At 40.6% G+C, this 19,809-nt stretch overlaps 1 protein-coding gene across 6 annotated transcripts; it reads left to right on the forward strand.

Annotated features, from left to right (window-relative positions):
• Positions 1–5,821: 5,821 nt before the first annotated feature.
• On the forward strand, positions 5,822–17,213 carry LOC104954856 (proton myo-inositol cotransporter-like). 6 transcript variants are annotated; one of them, XM_010782051.1, is made up of 13 exons: positions 6,630–6,760; positions 7,248–7,720; positions 8,947–9,106; positions 9,507–9,715; positions 9,855–9,963; positions 10,595–10,758; positions 10,854–10,968; positions 11,356–11,481; positions 12,298–12,422; positions 12,644–12,796; positions 14,338–14,513; positions 16,395–16,460; positions 16,541–17,213. In XM_010782051.1, exons 1-13 carry the CDS (start codon positions 6,741–6,743, stop codon positions 16,547–16,549), a joined length of 1,905 nt encoding a protein of 634 aa, XP_010780353.1. In that variant the 5' UTR covers positions 6,630–6,740; the 3' UTR covers positions 16,550–17,213. The 6 variants fall into 6 exon arrangements, with proteins under 6 accessions (XP_010780349.1, XP_010780353.1, XP_010780348.1 ...); XM_010782047.1 differs by lacking the exon at positions 6,630–6,760 and adding an exon at positions 5,822–5,884 and having other exon boundaries at positions 16,395–17,213; XM_010782046.1 differs by having other exon boundaries at positions 6,630–7,025; positions 16,395–17,213.
• Positions 17,214–19,809: the final 2,596 nt, after the last annotated feature.

The following is a 19,809-nucleotide window of genomic DNA, read 5'->3' on the forward strand; positions in this document are numbered from 1 at the left end:
GTGTGCCTTGGCAGTCTAAGGCAGGATCATTTTACTTTACGTAAAACAAACTGCTGAACAGTAAGAGACAAAATCATGCATGAATGGGTTGCACGTTAAAAAAGACTGTTAATGTTAATGTTATAGTTGTACTGATAAACATATACAGGTATGTGTGTGTTGATCTATGCTTTATAAATGTGAGTGCGATAGAGACTATGTAATATTTGTTGTGTCTTTACAATTGTAAAGTTCTAAAGCATGGACTCCAGGATACTCTGCAACTTCTACAGGTGCTCCATAGAGAGCATCCTGACCTACAGGTGCACCATAGAGAGCATCCTGACCTTCTACAGGTGCACCATAGAGAGCATCCTGACCTTCTACAGGTGCTCCATAGAGAGCATCCTGACCTTCTACAGGTGCACCATAGAGAGCATCCTGACCTTCAACAGGTGCTCCATAGAGAGGATCCTGACCTCCTACAGGTGCTCCATAGAGAGGATCCTGACCTACAGGTGCACCATAGAGAGCATCCTGACCTTCTACAGGTGCACCATAGAGAGGACCCTGACCTACAGGTGCTCCATAGAGAGCATCCTGACCTTACAGGTGCTCCATAGAGAGCATCCTGACCTACAGGTGCTCCATAGAGAGCATCCTGACCTTCTACAGGTGCTCCATAGAGAGTATCCTGACCTACAGGTGCACCATAGAGAGCATCCTGACCTACAGGTGCACCATAGAGAGCATCCTGACCCACAGGTGCACCATAGAGAGGACCCTGACCTACAGGTGCACCATAGAGAGCATCCTGACCTTCTACAGGTGCTCCATAGAGAGCATCCTGACTGGCTGCATCACGGCCTGGTACGGCAGCTGCACCGCCCTCAACCGTAAGGCTTTACAGAGGGTGGTGAAAACTGCAGAGCACATCAGGACGGAGCTGCCATCCATGGAGGACCTTCACTGCAGCGGCAAACTATTTTTCTTTTTGTATTACTATTTACTTGCACTATATTTTTCTGTTTATCTGTGTTTTGTGTTTCACTGTTGGAAAAGCCTGTGACACAAGATTTTCATCGACATAACTACACTGTAGCTGTGTGCGTTTGACAAATAAAGAACCTTGACCTTGACAAAGGGACTGCAGCTAGATACTGTCTAACAGCTAAATCTGGTTCAAACCATATTTGCTGCCCAACAAACTGCCTACAGCTCTTATGGGGAAACACTTGAATACTACAGATGATGATTTACTCTTTATATGAGATTGTTATGACTGACTGATCATAATCTCACTTTTGTTTTGTGTCACATTGACTCATTGTCACTGTGATAAGGTGCAGTCACGAGACGCCACACACATGCTGTATCAGGTGTGAGCCTTTCAGCTGTGGGTTACTTTTATAGTAAGCAGGTGATGCTGTTATACCAACTGTACATATTTGTGTCTGTTTGATAGAATACTATTGTGTTTCATTTTGGCCTTTTAAATCTGGCTTTAAAGATACAGTTTGAAGCGTGTGTGTGTGTGTGTGTGTGTGTGTGTGTGTGTGTGGGGGGGACAAAATTGAGGTCCCCATAAGGGGAATCATTAATTTTAGGGTGAAGACTTGGTTAGGTTTAGGGTTAGGGTTAGGCATGTGTTGGTTATGGTTAAGGTTAGGAGAAGTCTCCAGGAAATGCATGTAAGTCAATGTAATGTCCCATGAAGTGATGTATACATGGTGTGTGTGTGTGTGTGTGTGTGTGTGTGTGTTTNCCTTTTAAATCTGGCTTTAAAGATACAGTTTGAAGTGTGTGTGTGTGTGTGTGTGTGTGTGTGTGTGTGTGTGTGTGTGTGTGATCTGTTTAAGTCCAAGATGGTTTGATAGCACACGTCTGATGCAAAAGGGAAAGTAAAGCACACAATCAGAGATGTGTGAGGTGTGTGTGTGTGTGTGTGTGTGTGTGTGTGTGTGTGTGTGTGTGTGTGTGTGTGTGTGTGTGTGTGTGATCTGTTTAAGTCCAAGATGGCTTGATAGCACACATCTGATGCAAAAGGGAGAGTAAAGCACACAATCAGAGTTGTGTGAGGTGTGTGTGGTACCTGCTGGACCCCCTTGCTGCTGCTATAGGATGAGAGCACCAGCATGAGGGGGGCATGGACGCTTTTCCCTTCAAACAGTTCAACTGCTGCAATAGATGGGAAGAAATGATGTGAAGAGTTAGCTTTGAATAACCGGACAGTCCTTCACACAAGTCTTGGAGAATAGTCTACCGATAACGAGGATCGATCAGACGTTCGGTATTCAAATACAGACCTTCAAATACACAAAAGCACATCCATATTATCAGAACAGTGAACTGTAAAATATGCATGATGATACATTTGTGTACTATCTTACGATTAAAAACAGATGTTGCTCTGTTGGATTAAACCATTGAAATACAGGAATTCATCCATGTCCCTAGAGTATATCTTTATCTGCACGCTAGCTACTGTAAATATGTGTTAAATGTAGAGCAGTAAAAGTACCGTAGAATAAGATTATAGGACATGGAAAAAACATAAATGCATAAGGAACCGAGACTGACATGAAGAACTGTTCAGACCACACAAAGTCACTCTAAAGCGTGGGGATACTACAATAACAAAGAACAAGTGTTGTGCATAAGTCTTTCCATTTTGTGCAACAATGTGCATCAGCTTTAACAAGAACATACTGTACGGTACTTGATTCTCCTTTAATTGCAGTAGTTACTCTACAGATAAGGCTTTTACAAAGAAAACGTATGATCAACATGCAACATTTATTATGGTTATCTTGTTGTCATTAGTAACGTCTAGAAAAGGTGCCGTTTAAATTCATGTTTGATTATAAAAAGAGCTACACAGACTGCAGTATTAAAATAATGCTTACATGTTAATGCACTATACATAATTATCAAAACGCCAAAATGACAGCAATGTTCTGCATACTGAGTATTTTTTATATTTTAAGTATAACTTATGATGATTTTAGCCTAAATTAAACTGCAATACTTACTGTAGCTATGGAGTATTTTACACTGTGGTATCACTATTTCTCGCTATGGCCCTTGTATTGGTGTGTCATATAATAAAGTAATTGCTATTTATATTAGTAACACTTCAGTAAAGGATCTGAGAACGTGTTGTACCAGAGACTGAAACAAGTCTAACAACATGAACAAAGAAAACCATGGCTTTTATGATCAGCAGCATTATGCACATGAAGTGTAACTTAGTAGATTTACTCAAGTACACTACTAAAGTACAATTTGGAGATACTAGTACTTTAACTGAGTATTGTAATGTGTTGTACTTCTACTCATCTACAACTCAGAGGTTAATCGTGTACTTTTACTCCACAAAATGTGTTTTATACCTTTACTTAGCAGATGTGGATTAATGATATGAAATATAATCAACTCTTAAATCAGACTTTAGTTACACCTGGAGTAAATTCACAAACTAGCTGCACCTTTACCAGCTTTGATAACACCTTAATGATCAATAATCATAAAACATATCATATATATTATTCTGGAATGGACCAATCTGCACGATGACTACTTTTGGTACTTTGAGTATTCTTTGAAACTAATACTTTTCTACTTTTACTTGGCCTTTTGATTGCAGGACTTTTACTTATAACAGAGTATTCCTACACTATGGTGCTTCTACTTTTACTCGAGTACAAGATCTGAGTTAATTTATATTAGTAACACTTCAGTAAAGGAGTACGTGTTGAACCAAAGGCTGAAACAAGTCCAACAACATGTCCAGAGGAAACCATGTATTTTTATGAGCAGCAACATGATGCACACATGCAGGAAGAGAGAGTTTCCTACCATTGTCAGTGTGCGCCAGGAAAAGCAGATCCTGGATGATCTGAACCAGCGTGCACACTTGTCTGTCTCCTTGTGGGATTTTCAGCCTCACCACAAGTTTCTTCAACCTTTCTTCCAACTCCTCCTGGTTAACCATGGTCTTTAAAAAACACTTTTCCAGCTGACAAGTTTGCATTTAGGTGAATCCCACAGAACAGCTGTGATTTGAGCATTGCTGCGACATTGCGTGAGAAAAAACGAGTAAAAGTGACTCAAAAAAATAAATCACATTGCTAAATAATAGCTATAGGTTATTACATAATATTACACTAGCTACAATCCGGCTGAGTGACACAATAGAGAAGCTATCAGTGTGAATGAGTTTCGATCCTGACATCACCGTCCAACGCAAACTTTCTTCTGGCAGTGAAACATGTTCCTCTTTTGTCGGAGTTTTTTTACTTTCTGTGGTTTTCTAAGGGAAAAACCAGCAGTTCCTCTCCGGCAGCCGTGTTCCTCCTTCCTTATGGTCACATCATATGACTGCGGTCTGCGGGCCGGAAAAAACTTCCCGTTGTAAAGAGGAAACTGGAAGTAAACAGTGGGGTCGGTATCCGAGCCTACAGGAAGTGCGCCGGCAATTGAAGCTGATTTTTGTGAATGGCCGTAGTGGCCAAACGGTGGTACTACAGCTTCCGTGACGTTATTTTTGATCAAAATACGTTTTCCCATCGACTTGCATTGGGAAAGAGAAGTCTGTAAATCAGCGTATATATCAATTTGTAGCCAAATAAACAACCCAGCATCAACATTTGTATATCCCTTATTTAACTAATCAGGGTTTTAAAGTTGTAAAATGCGTTAAAAGCTGAATCTAGTTATTTTTCTCCAACTCAACTGCGCATGCTCTGTGGGCCCACATACGGGTACTTTTTGAATCTGCTGTCTGTCTGTTGTGGGCTTCATGCGCCACTGAGCAACTCTCATAGGAATGAACGCTGTGTCCAGTTCTCTTTATAAATCCATAATGGTATCAGAAATTCGTTTACTGTAACTCAATGGACGTTTTTCTTTCGGTGAAGTTTGTACTTTGATAATATAATACCGCCGAATCGTTTTTAAATCAAATTAAATGGACTGTAATTTGACAGCTTCAATCCCGCCTCGGTGTCTGACGTCAGTCACTGATTTACCGATTTCAAAAGCAGAGGCGAGCAGCACTGATTCACGCCGTATTCCATTTAAAAAATCAAATGTGTAATGTTTGATTCTAAATAGGCAAGGATACTTAGCTGGTACAGAAAATATCAAAAAGTGGAATTACTTATTTTAAGGTAGGCCTATGTTTAAATTCGGCATAAACTCTGACAAAAATGTGATTTATTTCATGATTATGTCTGTTCTTCTGCCGCCACCATCAACTTGGGGTTTATCTGCGCCTCTATTACTGTATTTACGGTACACAGCATGGAAGGTAGTTATTCTTTTTATAATACTAATATTACCACTTGTCAAACTGAGTCAGAAAATAAACCAATTACCAAATTGTGAAAGATATGGATTGAGGAATTGTATTATTACAATGTCTAAATATTTAAACCCATGTCAATGTTAAATGGAAAATTGCAATATCCTATTTTGGGGTAAAAAATTCAAACAAAATATCTCTTATTTGCATCTTATAAAGTATCTAAATAAAAAGACACATAGTCCAGAAGATCTTAAAAGAATATAAAATGAAATATATGCTATTAGTTTGCTAAATCATCCACCATTCATTATCATTTAGTTGTTAAGGCGAATAAGAAACAACTGGCATGAAAATAGAATGGGATACTTTGTTCACTTTTTATTTCCCTGATATATTCCGATCAATGCAAATTCCTGATGTTTGACAAAGCTTGAAGGTAAATAGCTGTTTGCTATGAGAGGATCACCGGAGGCTAGTCTTGGTTCATTATAATGTAAATGGGCGGTTACCTTTTGCGACATGATCATATGATCAGCCAAACTTCCCTATTGTTGAAGAGGACGCCAAATGCACTGCACAAGAATAAGCTTTTTACAGGTAAAGTTGGGTTTATTTTGCACAGATGTGTTCAGCTGGTTGTTTTGTGTGATGTTGGCGTGTAGTAGTTTACCTTGTTATTCGCCAGCTTGTACATCTAGCCTGTGTGAATTGAATTTGTGTGACATGCTGTGGATTTGAACTTTTAAGCTCAGCCTGTGGTTTATTGCACTTTGAGTCTCTATTAATAAATCAATAGGCTACATACCGCTCCAATGCATTCTCGGAAACTACAATTGGCTTTTGACATATTCTCACCACACGCCCAAAATGACAACTGTCCATGTAAAACTGGAAATACCTGTGTGTATGATTCATGTAAGCAGCTAGGTCAATTACTAATTTGTAGTTTCGATAGACATTAAAACATTTTTTTAGAAGGATATACATTGTTAACACTAGTTACCAAGGACATGGACAACTATCTGAATATCTGTTTTAACATCATTGCCGATAAACAACGATTTACAAAAATAATATATCATTTTAGTAAGCAGCAGAAGCAGCAGCAGCAGCAGTAAGCAGTTTAAAGGAAGTGTATGAAATACATAGAAACTAAATTGGTTGCTAAAAAAACGTTTTCTTAAATAATAATGTGCAAGACTCCTTTTATTTATGAATGCACCTAATTGTTGAATTTTTTTTAATTACAAATTGTTGGAAAACGTTTAATTTCTGCCTCTTTTTGCTGCGGGTCAGATCAGGTGACTCACGCCATGTGACGTCAGTGTAAACATTACAAATGGCGGCTCCCGTTGCAGCGCTTTAGCGCTTTCGGTGATTAAAACATATTTTTTAGTCATTTTGGAGTCATTAAAGTTAACCGTTCATCAGCGTTGCTGTATAATATACCCGTATGCACATTCCAAAACAATGGTTTGTAAGGAAACGATACGTATGGAGCAGATATAGCTGTTTAAATCTCGACGTTTTGGCTGCTTCCTGTTCCTGGACGTCTGCTATTCCGAAAAATGCAGCCTTACTACCTTCTTTTGTTTGGGGCAACTTCTTCTCAACCCTGCTCTGTGTTGAGGGAGTTTTTCATTTACTGGCAAATGACCTCCTTGTTTCCTCTACGTTCCTCTACTTCATGAGAATCTGAGGGCTGAAAACCTTGCTCTTTAATGCTGCTTTTCCAGAGGTCATTTAACTATGTTTTAACATTGCACTTCTTTCAGCGATTATGTGTATTTACAATGTCTCTTTTTAACACATTTCTATCTCTGCTATGAATTGTCTTTCTGTTGAATTGGCTTTGTTTTAATTGTCATGTGTTATTGCCTATGTAAAGCACTTTGAATTGCCTTTGTGTCTGCAATGTGCTTTATAAATAAACTAACTTTCACCTTATGTCCACCACCAGCAGTCGCAGTCAGGATGAATACAGCCTGAAGTACATGAGCGGCCATATGGGGAGAAGCAGACAGAAAGCAGGGGATGATGGAGACCAGAGCCTCATCGGGCCTCCATCCTCCACTGGTGGGGATCTCCTGGACCAAAACGCCTCCAAGCCATGCTTCGTCTATATGTTGGCGCTGTTCTCTGGCCTGGGGGGGTTTCTCTTCGGGTACGACACCGGGGTGGTCTCCGGGGCCATGCTGCTCCTGAAGAAGGAGATGAACCTGAGCGCTCTATGGCAGGAGCTGCTGGTGTCCAGCACTGTTTGGGCCGCAGCCTTCTCCGCCCTGGCGGGAGGCTCCTTGAACGGCTGGCTGGGCCGCAGGGTTTGCATCCTGTTGGCCAGTTTCATCTTCACCATTGGAGGCATCATCCTGAGTTTAGCCCCCGACAAGGTTGTTCTTCTAGTGGGAAGAATCATAGTTGGTTTGGGCATAGGTGCGTTGGTGAAAGCATGTCATTTTGATACATTAACACCTTATTCATCCAGGTAATTGACACCGTTACACACTTTCCCACCCCAAATAGCCACAGACGGGTCAAATGTCCAAATCCTTTTTCCACTACTAAGTCAAATCAGAAATACTACAGTGCAAAACATATTCGCTTGACTAAATCTGCAAACTAACTACAGCTAGAGGAGCTCTAAAGCAGTGGTTCTCAACTGGTCAGGCCTCGGGACCCACTTTTTACTTGGTCGATTCGCGACCCAACATTTTGAAGCACTCAAATCTATTCAACAAAAAAACGTGCTGTAATATATACGCTTTTCAGCATACAATATTAATACAAGTGAAGTACAGTGCATATATCCCTTCACAGAACTAAAGTATGCTTTTAAAAAAGGTTTAATGAGATGATGGAATCAAAGCTGAACTATATAAAAAGGCACACATGCTGAAACCCCAACCCCAGCAGGGGGGTCTGGGGGGAATAGAAATACTAACATAAACTATGCATTCTGGTACACTCTGAGAAGAAAATAAATAAATCTATTACTACCCGACATATTAATAATATTTTATGCCATTGTTTGTTTTTCACTTTGTTCTGACATCTTGCAGAGAAGAGTAAAGAGGAGATTACTTTAAATTGTGGGTAAGGGTAGATACCTCCCATTGTTCTGTGACCTGTCATCAAACCGGGGGTCATATTTCATTACGTGTTCATTTTTATCTGAAGTTGTACCCATGGATTTATAAAGAGTTATACCGCAAAGTTATTCTCCGTGGGGACTTCCGGCAACAATCTTGATTCTGATTGGCCAGAAGACTCGAAAAAACATCAGCAAAGATATTTTATTGAGAAGATGATCACTACGTCACAGAAGTTTTCAAAACCGTTTATGGTCTCCGGTACTTCCAGTCCAACGCCGACTGCATGCATAGCGTTAGAAAATCGGGCCTTCAAAATAAAAGTTTGACTTTTTCCCCAAAAAAAAAAAAAAAAGAATTTCAATTTTTTTTTTTTTTTGTTTTCCAATTATTTTTTTTATTTTTTTTTGTTCTTCACTCAGACATCCGTGACCCACTCGAAACGGGTCCGCGACCCACCAGTTGAGAACCACTGCTCTAAAGTGCATCACCAACAAATTAATTGAATTAATGTTTTGGGAAATGTTTGTGTGTGTATCAAAATAAAACCCTTTCTGGTTCTCCCATCAGGCATTGCCTCTATGACAGTTCCTGTATACATCGCTGAGGTCTCCCCCCCTCACCTGAGAGGTCAACTGGTCACCATCAACAACCTCTTCATCACCGGCGGACAGTTCATCGCCACGGTGACCGATGGAGTGTTCAGCTACATGAGTCACGGCGGCTGGAGGTACGTTTCTCTGCCGGTACATTTCCACAACAGTCGGTCACTGTAGTTAGACATTCAAAAAGCTCTTTACTTTTCTCACACTCTTTTCACCCTCTGTCTGAAACCAGAGCCCAGTCTGCTCTGATTGGTTAGCTGGCCGGCTCTGTTGTGATTGGTCAACCGCTTAGAGATGTCCTGCCCTGTAGCCTATCATGTACAATGTGTTGGAGTGTTACAAAGATCTCACCATGTTTTTTTGTAGCCTCCAACATCTGTCATTTAAATGTCATGACGGTATCAGATCCACAGGGGAAGTGTTTGTTATTTAATATCAGGCCTAAAGCTGAAACTCAGTGTTTGGTGTTACAGCACAGGCCTGCTTCCTCCAGCATTTCTTCACCTCCTCCTCTCCATCTCACAGGTACATGCTAGGTCTGTCCGTTGTCCCAGCAGTGCTGCAGTTTTGCGGCTTCCTCTTCCTGCCGGAGAGCCCCCGCTGGCTCCTCCAAAAGGGGCGGAGCCAAGAGGCCCGGCACGCTCTGAGCCGCATCCGAGGCGGCCAGAACGTCGACGAGGAGTACGACTCCATGAGGAGCAGCATCGAGGACGAGGAGAAGGAGTCGGGCGGAGGTGAATGATTTTTGCGAAACCTGAAAAAAAAGATTAGAGCTGCGAGTTTTGTCTGCTTGTGTACAGAGTGACATTAACACAACGAGGAATGACATGAGTTGACACTTGAATGTTTATCAGAGACTTTGTGTCCTTGCAGGAGGGATTGTTATTTTGCGAATGCTTAGATACGGTCCGACTCGACGGGCTCTCTTCGTCGGCTGCGGCCTCCAGATGTTCCAGCAGCTGTCGGGAGTAAACACCGTCATGTAGGTGGTCTGTTCCTCTTGTAATAGTGACTGTATGATTATGAATGATCTTCTCCCTGCCTCCTAGCATCCTCAATCAGAAATCCTGCTGCTTCCTTTTTCTTACCATGGTTGGAACTTATTTGATTTGTATTATATTAACGTGTGCTCGCCTCTTTTATGATTGTTAGTTTTTGTATTTGAATTGTATCTGCACTGTACCTTTTGCCTCTTGTGAGGTTGTACGTTTTTCCATTGTAGGACCAATACAAGATTCCTGTTTTTCAAATGTATTGTTACAACAACAAAGGTGAAGTGCAAATAAAATGAGTAGACTAACATATCAGATAAAAGGCTAACACACCAATAATAGTTAAAAAATCAAATAAGTACAAATCCATGATATAAAATAAGTAGCAGCATTACAAAAAAAACATACAAGTGTTGATAAGGCAGTTAGTTAAATCAATAATAAATAGTCAAAGTAAGGTCTAAATTGAAAAATAAAAATGTTTGTTGTATATTTTTCCCGCTCAATTGATAAATCTGAGTCTTTGTGTCTCAGTGGGAACAGAAAAAAAAGTGTTCAGTTGGATTCGTGTCGAAATGTTAATAGATTTGAGTTTTCTTTCATCTCCCCTCCCATATCCAGGTACTACAGTGCAACTATTCTGCAGATGGCGGGGGTGCGGGACATTAAGCGGGCGATCTGGTTGTCTTCTGCAACTTCTGCCACAAACTTTGTGTTCACCATGTTCGGAGTGTGGCTGGTGGAGAGGGTGGGCCGCAGGAAGCTGACGCTGGGCAGTCTTCTAGGTTTGTCATTTGTCCCGGAAGTCCTGCAGGATTTAATTATTTGATAGTTTCTACAGACAACATTATTTTTTTGTTTTTATTTTTCTCCGACGCAGGTACCGGTCTGAGTCTGACTGTGTTGGCCTTTGGGTTTTTAATGTCTGCTCAGTATTCTCCGCCCATCACCCTTCACCCGGTCGACCCCCAAAACTTAACATGCACACTTTATGGGTGAGACGATACACCTAACTTTCATTATCAATACATGTGAGATGCTACAATCCCAACCTTCTTTCCAGTATACTATCAGTATACTAAACATCGTAGTGATAGTACATAGTGTCTTTTTCTGGATCCCAACACTTCCAGTGGGAGTTTCCACCTCTGCATGAGTCCTGTGTCAATTAAACAAATATTGGACTTTCCAAAGTGCCATCACATCTAGCATATTGGACTCCTTGAGGTGTGTCCTTCACTGGTGCAGTCATTTCACCCTTCTTATTGCTCGTCCTGCATCTTACAATCTTGATCATTTGCTGACAGAGCTGCTCAGTCAGAAGTGTCCCTATGTTGAAATGGGTCGATACGAGACGTTTGACATTCAGCTTTGTCTTCCAGGTCCTGTGAACCCTGCATGTTGGATCCAGACTGTGGATTCTGTTATCGTGAAAACGGCACCGCTGTGTACGACTCGTCCTGTGTTCCTGTCAGTGCGGCGTCCACAGATCACGCTGCGTGGGGAAGGTCAGGCATCGGCTCACTGTGTGGTTGTGTGAAGGATACTAAATGAGAGTATGACCAACAGTTGGTATGCAGAAAGGAGTGTCACAGTACAAACACTTAACAGCTCTCATTACAACCTTTGTTTTGACTGCACCGTGGCCAATACAACATGGCCAATCAAAGTGCACCATTTACCTCTGGATTGTAGAGGAGTAGAAGAACAAAGCAGCCAAACATTTACATACTTAAGTAAAGTACAAGTATCTCAAAATTATAAGTATAGTACTTGTTGAGTTTATGAACTTAGTTAACTGACTGCTACACAATTTCTATTAGACTCTTTGGCGTTTCTGTTATTATTAAAACTGCTGCTTTAGTTGTTCTGCTACAATCATCTGTTATTCATTTTAAAGCCGATATTCGGGGGGCTCGGATCCTTGTCTCCTTTTTCCTACCTGATGAGTTTGCATCCCTGTGTAACTCGTATCATCTGGCTTAATGGATGCTAATGTACGTGCAGGATAAATGCTGTTTTAGCGTGTATCTTTACGTACGATTAAGCTTATGTAAGTTGCTTAGGATAAAAGTGTCAGCTAATATTAAAATGTAATCATTGTCATCACGTATGCCTAAAGTGAAACCACACGTGGTCTGCATTGCTTTTAGATACAAATAGCCGTTATTAAAAGCAAAGGCAAGTACTAATGGACAAAGTAGTAAGAACCTCTTGGAGCTTTGGTATCTTCACAGCACATAGAATCGCCTGCAGCCCAGGTCTCTTCTGCTGGAGTATCCACATGGAATCACTTCTCTCGTTTCTTTCTTTCTTTCATCCAGTTGTTACAACCAGACAGGACAGGAGTTACCCGACAGTTCGCTCTGGGCCTACAACTACTGTCCAACCCCTTACTCCTGGATCGTCCTGCTGAGCCTCATCCTCTACCTGGCCTTCTTCGCTCCAGGTCTGAAGAGACGTCATCATTGTTTTTCGTCTCACATCTTATAGTCTTGTTTTGAATTACAGATTCGATCTTACTACAACCTTCTGTAGTCCTTGTAGAAGAATCCTTTATGCAGCATGTTTACAACCCTAAACATGGCTTCTGTATATGTAGAGCACATTGTTAGTCATTTGTGTGTATGTTCATATATACATTCTGTAAACATAATGCCTCTGTGTCAGGTATGGGCCCCATGCCTTGGACCATAAACTCTGAGATCTACCCCATGTGGGCGCGCAGCACCGGGAACGCCTGCTCAGCCGGAGTCAACTGGATCTGCAACGCTCTGGTGTCTCTGACCTTCCTCCACATCGCTCAGATGCTCACCTACTACGGTAAGACCCGCTACATGTGAGGGGAGCCTTTGTAAAATACAAATACTGCGTTTGGGATAAAAATAGGACTCTTTTAGCTGTTGAAATGATTTGAACTGAATGTGTTGTGTCCAATAAAAGTCCAGGGAGGCGTGTGGCGCAGTGGGCTAGCGCGTTGGTGTTGGGATCAGGGGGAGCACAGGTTCAAACCCCACTGCAGTCAGCATGTCGTTGTGTCCCTGAGACACTTCACACCAAATTGCTCCTGTGGGGATTGTCCACAGTGTTGAGTATGTAAGACGCTTTGGATAAAAGTTGAGCTATAGATTGGTCTGTGTTGCTCACAGCTGATTCCTTCTAGATATTTAGGGAGGAAGGAAGCAAGACACAGAAAGTGGAGATGTTGGAGGCACCTTTATTAATATCCTTAACCTGCAAGGGACTGCAAAGGGAAAAGAGCCTCCATGGCTAAACTATGTGAACGATTGTGCATCGACCCTAATGTATAGGTGTACTTGGTTTCTTGTGGTCTGATGGACATTGTGGCAAAATCTGGTTTGTTGAACCAAAAGAGTTGGCGTCTATTAACAGGAGGGCGGAGAGGATGAATTGTGAATGGATGAAGCATGAAGACACACAGAGTTTCATCCTCTGTTATCTGGTATATATATGTTGTCATTAAAAGTATGTCCTGCTACTTCACAGGCAGTCTTCTGCTTCTGCCAGATCAGAAAACGTCTTCTTGTTTACAGCAACAGGGCAGTGGTGAGGGAGTTTAACTAACAAGTGGGTTTTGATTACACATCCGAGTTTGCTTTTGATTGAGCATCGTGAGAATAAATCCAACTGTATACTTTTCAGAGTATAATAACAACAACAGAGTTTGGATTGAATTCTACAGGATGGAAATGATTGTCCATTAACAGCATTTTGCCCTGCCCAGAGAAAATGAACATCATAAACAGGCTCAAACTGCAATCAGTAACTTTGGCAGCATTTCTATTTCATTTTCATCCAACATGAGATTACGTTGGGACTTGATATGAACAGAAAAGCATAACCCCACTTTTCATTTTCATTTTTAAGTTTTACGGTAGCACATAGTCAGCAGTTTTTTAAATATGAAGTCCTTTCACATTGAATGTCATAATAATCACCGGGGTTAATCTTGGGAGTTCAATACAATGTATTACAAACAAACAGTCTAACATATATGTGTAGGAGCCATATCTTAAAATGTATAATTTGATATATTTGAACATTTTAATCCTTTGTTATTAATATTATGATATCATTTATTTAAACCAGCCGTCGTAAAATTGACATCATAGACGACCGCAGCTGCTTCTTATTAGAAGTGAGAAGGAGAAAAGAATCACAATAGCAATATCGTTTTTTGACCTTTTGAAAATATGTGTTTGTTCTGATATCTTTTGTTTAAGTAAAGAGTCAAACTTTCCGGAGACGTATTGTGGATTAGACGTAACTACATCATGCATACACAAATAGATCTGATTTTAAAATGGCCAACTGAATCGGTGACATGTGACTGTCTCCCTTAGGAGCGTTCTTCCTGTACTCGGGGCTGGTGGTGCTGGGGCTCATCTTCGTGCAGGGCTGCCTCCCGGAGACGAAGGGCATGCAGCTGGAGGACGTGGATCACCTGTTCACCGGTCCACTCTGCTCCTGTGGAGCCTCCGACCCCCCCACGGACAGCAGCAACGTCCAGTACACCCGGGTAAACGGCAGCAACTTCCTCCACTCTGACACCGAGGCGTCAGATCTAGAGTAGACTGGGAGCCTGTCCTCTTTCTCTTTGGGTGCACTGGGGGAGAGGGGATCGTGTTACCTCTGATCAAATGAGCCAAACAAGTCTGTCTGTCAGTGATTGGCTAAATCGGACACTTCCCCCTCGCTCATCATCTCTTCTCTTCGGTGTTTCTAGCCTGGGATCTGCTTTTTCCTTCTTCTTGTTTCCCATCGTTCCCTGGGTCATCATAAAGACGAACATTGGAGCAAGACCTTCCAGGTGTTTGGTGAGCTGGGTGGATCTGAACTGGGCTAATGTGAATCTCACACGAACGTTATGGTACCAAAAACATGTCAAAGTCAAACAGATTATGTTTTTTTAACAAACTAGTCATCTGAATTTCAAGGACTTGGGAGTATTTTAGAAACCAATTGACCTGGTTTTTAATGAGTTATTTCCTCATGCTCCTTCTTTAGCATCCAGACCTTTCTATTTCCAGATGTTGTTACCAACGCTTTGCTTGATTTCAGTCCAATCATTTATCTCTAGTCGGTACTCCTTGACTTCAAAATGCATATACCAGCAAGCAGTGGTGGAAAATAACTTATAGCATTTGCTCAATAATACTGTACTTTTAGTCAAGTGAGATTTTGAATTTAGGTATTTTACTTGTAATGAGTACTTTGACAATAATGTAGTACTTAAAGGTGGGGTAGGTAATTCACTTCAGAAACACTTGTTGTTATATTCCATGGAATGCTCTTAACGTCCCGATAGCAATGAATACATTAAATCAGGGGTCTCAAACTCAAGGCCCGGGGGCCAAATCCGGCCCGCGACTTGATTCTATGTGGCCCCGCAAGAGCTTGCAAAGAATATAATACGTTTATTATACGGCCACTTTACAGAAGCAGGTTGTCCATAAACTACATGTCCCACAATGCATCTCGTTTTGTGACATGCACACTGAAGAGACTTGCAATTATTTGCCCTGGACTTCTGCTTTCAGACGTAGTTAATTACTAAGTTATTATCCTATCCGATAATAATCCAATTCAGAGGCAATCATGTAATATAATACATTATAGTTACAACCGGCCCTTTGAGTGCAACCTTTATGCGAATGTGGCCCTCAATGAAATTGAGTTTGACACCCCTGCATTAAATGCTTTGACAATAAATACATTAAAAAATTTCATCTGTGGAAGCCGTGGCGCTGTAAAAAGCACGACCAATCATTTGAGCCGGCCAGGCTAAAATAGCTGGATGGCCTACCTGCCTGTCAGCCTTCCATCTGTGCACAAACTTATCTCGTGCCCTCATTGGTCATGTGCGCGTTCGTGTGTGTTGGAGGAGGGGCTCTGTAAGGAAGTCTGAAGGAAGGGGCAGATTTTTTTCGGTTGTGTATTTTCAAATTCTAGTGCACTCGAGCTGGTTTCTCCATTCTTACCTACCCTACCTTTTAAGCAAAGTGTCCTCATATTCTTAATATTTAACATAAATACTTCATCCATTTCTTCCAGCAAGAATGTTAGTTTTGTTTAGCTTCCGTGATGTTACTTTAAATTCATGAATATATCAGACGGAGGAGAAAAAAATCCTTTCCTTTTTGCCTTAATTTTCTTTGCCATACATTCTGAACTCTTCCAAAAACACTCCTGTTGAAGTCACTAACCTGGGTTTATTATTCTAACCTGTGCTTTTGTTTATTAACTGAATTGTTGATCGTGATTTGCTGCTATTCTTTGTGCGGTGGGACATATTTCACTTTAACAAAGGGTGTCTTTTTCACTTTTCATTTCATCATAAATATGTTTTTTTAAATGTCAGATTGCTAGAACAAGTTGCTCAAATCTTAAATATTTCTAGAATCAACCGGAAACGAGTCCGGCACATTACGGAGCGGCGGGGTCAGGTGCTATAGCCTTCATTACTGTAAGTACTGAAACAAGGAGCGCTCAAGCTTTAAATACAGTCTGTACCAAATGTAATGTTCGATGTGTTTGTGTTCACAGCTCAGATAACGGTGACCAAGTAGCCCTGAACAACTTTATACAAAGCACCTTTATTCACAACTTCCTGTTTGCACTTTTCGTGTCTTATTTGCATTTAAAATTGTTGAAGTATAGATTTCCTTTTAAAAGCAAAGCAAGGCAGAAATTACAATTCTTGTGTGTCTTTTAATGTTTTATTTAAGAACAATTTTCATTGTAACTATTGATAATAATAATAATAATCTACAAACGTATTGGGATAGTGTTCTGATGCTTGGAAATAGCACCAAAATCTTAATGAAGTATTTTTCGATACTTCTCATATATTTTTCCGTTGTAATTGTGTAACATCATGTTATAAACGTTGTTAAAACTTTTAAACAATATGACAGCAGTGATGTAATCCAGCCGCTATTATTGTTCATCTTGTTGAAAACCAGCCTGTGTGAGAATTAAAAAGGGAAATGTCACACTGCCCTTTTGAACACCTTAGTGTGTCCTCAGGTAAGGAGTGTCTTCAGATTGGAGTTTTTATTGGCCATAGATCAATGTAACATAATGGTGTGTTGGACGTGTTCACTTTGGTACTTTGTCATTTCCATTTTGTATTTAAAATGCTCACAATGTTACATTGAATGTCCTGTTTATCAATGTGAGCTTTGGAAATAAACAAGCGCATTGAAGCAATTTGAAACCTTGTGGCCGAAATGATATATAATATAACACTTCACTATGTGATGCATTGTTTACATTAAGGTAATTAAATATTGTATAAATGATTGTGTGTACATTTGAGGGTCCACAAAGTACAAACAACAATGTCAAAGTTGCTGTGTTGGAAAGTAATATTAGGCAGGGTTTAAAGCACGTGTGTCAAACAAATCGGACCCTTGGTGGATTTAATTTCGGCCCGCAGGATAATTTGTAATTACTATTAGATCTGGCCCGCCGGTATATTGCACGCACACCTTCACTCCATCCTGAGGGTCTCCTCAGTTCAGAGCCTGACCCCAAACATTGATGACCTTGCACCCGAGATGAGATGCCAAGTATCTGAACTAGCATCAGAGAGCAGCACACTGAGTTTAATGGATGTTTCCTTCTGCACTTTGTTTCTCTCGACAACAGGGCATGTTTGGTTTTCTCTTTTAGGGAAATGTTTTTTTTGAAGCTGTTGTTGGCCTGTGGAAAAATGTAATCATAAGAAATGACTCAGAAAAGCTGCAGATAGAGCCATAAGAAATGAATGCAACTGATTATTTAATGTTTAATGTTGTTTTTATAGGCAATAATTTAAGCTTTGTTAGTTCCAGGTTTAATATGTGCAATAAGTTCATTTCAATACGTTTTGCAATAAACATTGAACCAGTCCGGCCCTCCACTAGTACCCATTTTTTTATTTTGGCCCACTGTGTATTTGAGTTTGACACCCGTGGTTTAAAGGGTCGGTACCCCATAGATTACAAAAGGAAAATAAAACGGTAAAATATGAAAAATGCTGGATGAGCTTTGCTGTTGAATTTACGTTTAATGTCAACTTTTTCAAATGATAACCTCTTTTTATTTTCTCTGACCTAATGGATCTCCAATGCCCTCACAGTGTCATGACGGTTTATATCCACAGGGTGGCGTTAAAGGTCCAAGAGTAACAAGTGCAGCAGCAACATTTATACAGACCATTATTTAATTTCACTTGTCTTGTATTTCATAAGCATATATTGCAGAACACATTGTACTGTGTCATATTCATACATTACGTCATTAAGTTCTAGTATTAGTATGTTTTAACAAAGATCTCCATATTGTGTACAGTGATTCTGAAGCGCCATTTTATTCTGTAATATAAATACGATTATCTTGACTCCTTTGCCCTGAACTACAGTCAAGCACAACAGTATACTTTTACTCAGACAGCAACCCTATTATTTTTGTGTGTTGAACAATGCCAATGAAAGAAAGAAATAAAATAGTTGCAGGAAATTAAAATAATACACATTATAAAATACGTTGTGATCTGGCTTTAAGTGTATTCCTGACTTTTGATAAAAATGCACCATAAAAAGTTTTTTTAATGTAATTTTATCTTTTTTCCTGATAGTGTAATCAAATTAATTATCTATTGAGGTAAGTTGCATGATAATTAAACATAAAGCAACCTAAAACACTCAATGATTTATTTAGATATTCACAAAAAATAGTGCATTTCTCACTTTTTTTTATTGAAAATGTTAATTAATTACATGGATCATAAACACAAAAGAAGAACATGCAAGGATATACGTCAGGCATCATCCTACGGGGTAAGGTACTTCAACGAGTCCCATGACATGTTTCAAGGGAAATATATCCGCAAATAGACATATAATACAATTTAAATAAGCATACACATATCACATGCAATTGCACAATTATACAGAGGTTGCTGTGGCGTTCTCCCCTCCGAGAAAATATAAGAAGCCTCCTCAAATCCTATCCAAGGTAGAACATTTATAAGTTATTATAAGCAAGCATACATTTGCATTTCTGACTTTCTACAAAACATGTGCATAACACCCTTGTTGTCATGACGTCACCTCGCTGCCGTTCTCCCCGTAGAGGGCGTGGCTTGCTGACGCATTGCGGCTCCCTCCCCGCGCGGTGCGTAAACGGAGCAGAGAGAGTGCGTGTTTGTGTGTATGTGTGTGTGTACTTTCTATACTTGTGTATGACAGAGGCTCACCTACCACAGCAGCAGCACAGTCTGCATGTGTTTCTGCTGGAGCCGAAGCTGAAGCATCCGGCGCAGAGATGCGGCGCACATAGACGTGACATGCGGACACACCACAGCTATATCATGGTTATAATTATAAACACCAGCTGAGATAATTTCTGGGTTTGTTTTTGAGATGGCGGCGCTGAAGTCGAGGTGAGCAGCTCCGTTGCTCGGTCCTCTCGCCGGGGTGTGCGCACTTTTTTCTTCGCCAATCAATTTTTTTTGTTTTTTCCCCATCGATTACTGTGCAAGGAATCATGACTTCGGGGCAAGACGAGAGTACAGTCCGTGTGGCACTGAGGTAAGTCACTAAATGTTCTTTCAATTCTCCATTAACGGGGTAAATGCGTAGTTGTGTTTTGTTAATTACCCGGTGCCACCTGTCAGTCAGCGGAAAGGGCCTAGCAAACACCTGCAGGTCAACACGCACACACTGTATCTATTAATGATCAGCCTCATTTCATCTGAGCACGGTGATCCAGTTATACCGGGGCACCTTGATGGTGCTACCGTATTTTCAGGACACATTTTCGGTCCG

This window comes from Notothenia coriiceps, unplaced genomic scaffold (genome assembly GCF_000735185.1).
Source record: "Notothenia coriiceps isolate Sejong01 unplaced genomic scaffold, NC01 NC01_scaffold00024092, whole genome shotgun sequence".
NCBI classification, from domain to species: Eukaryota; Metazoa; Chordata; class Actinopteri; order Perciformes; family Nototheniidae; genus Notothenia; species Notothenia coriiceps.

What these genes read in the sequence shown, in the direction of transcription:
- LOC104954856 (XM_010782045.1), top strand. Translation starts at nt 6,741, where the DNA reads ATGCACATTCCAAAACAATG. An exon ending in TTAACATGCACACTTTATGG is followed by an intron (nt 10,969 to 11,355) that starts GTGAGACGATAC and finishes TTTGTCTTCCAG; the next exon opens with GTCCTGTGAACCCTGCATGT. An exon ending in GCAACGTCCAGTACACCCGG is followed by an intron (nt 14,514 to 16,394) that starts GTAAACGGCAGC and finishes AAATATTTCTAG; the next exon opens with AATCAACCGGAAACGAGTCC.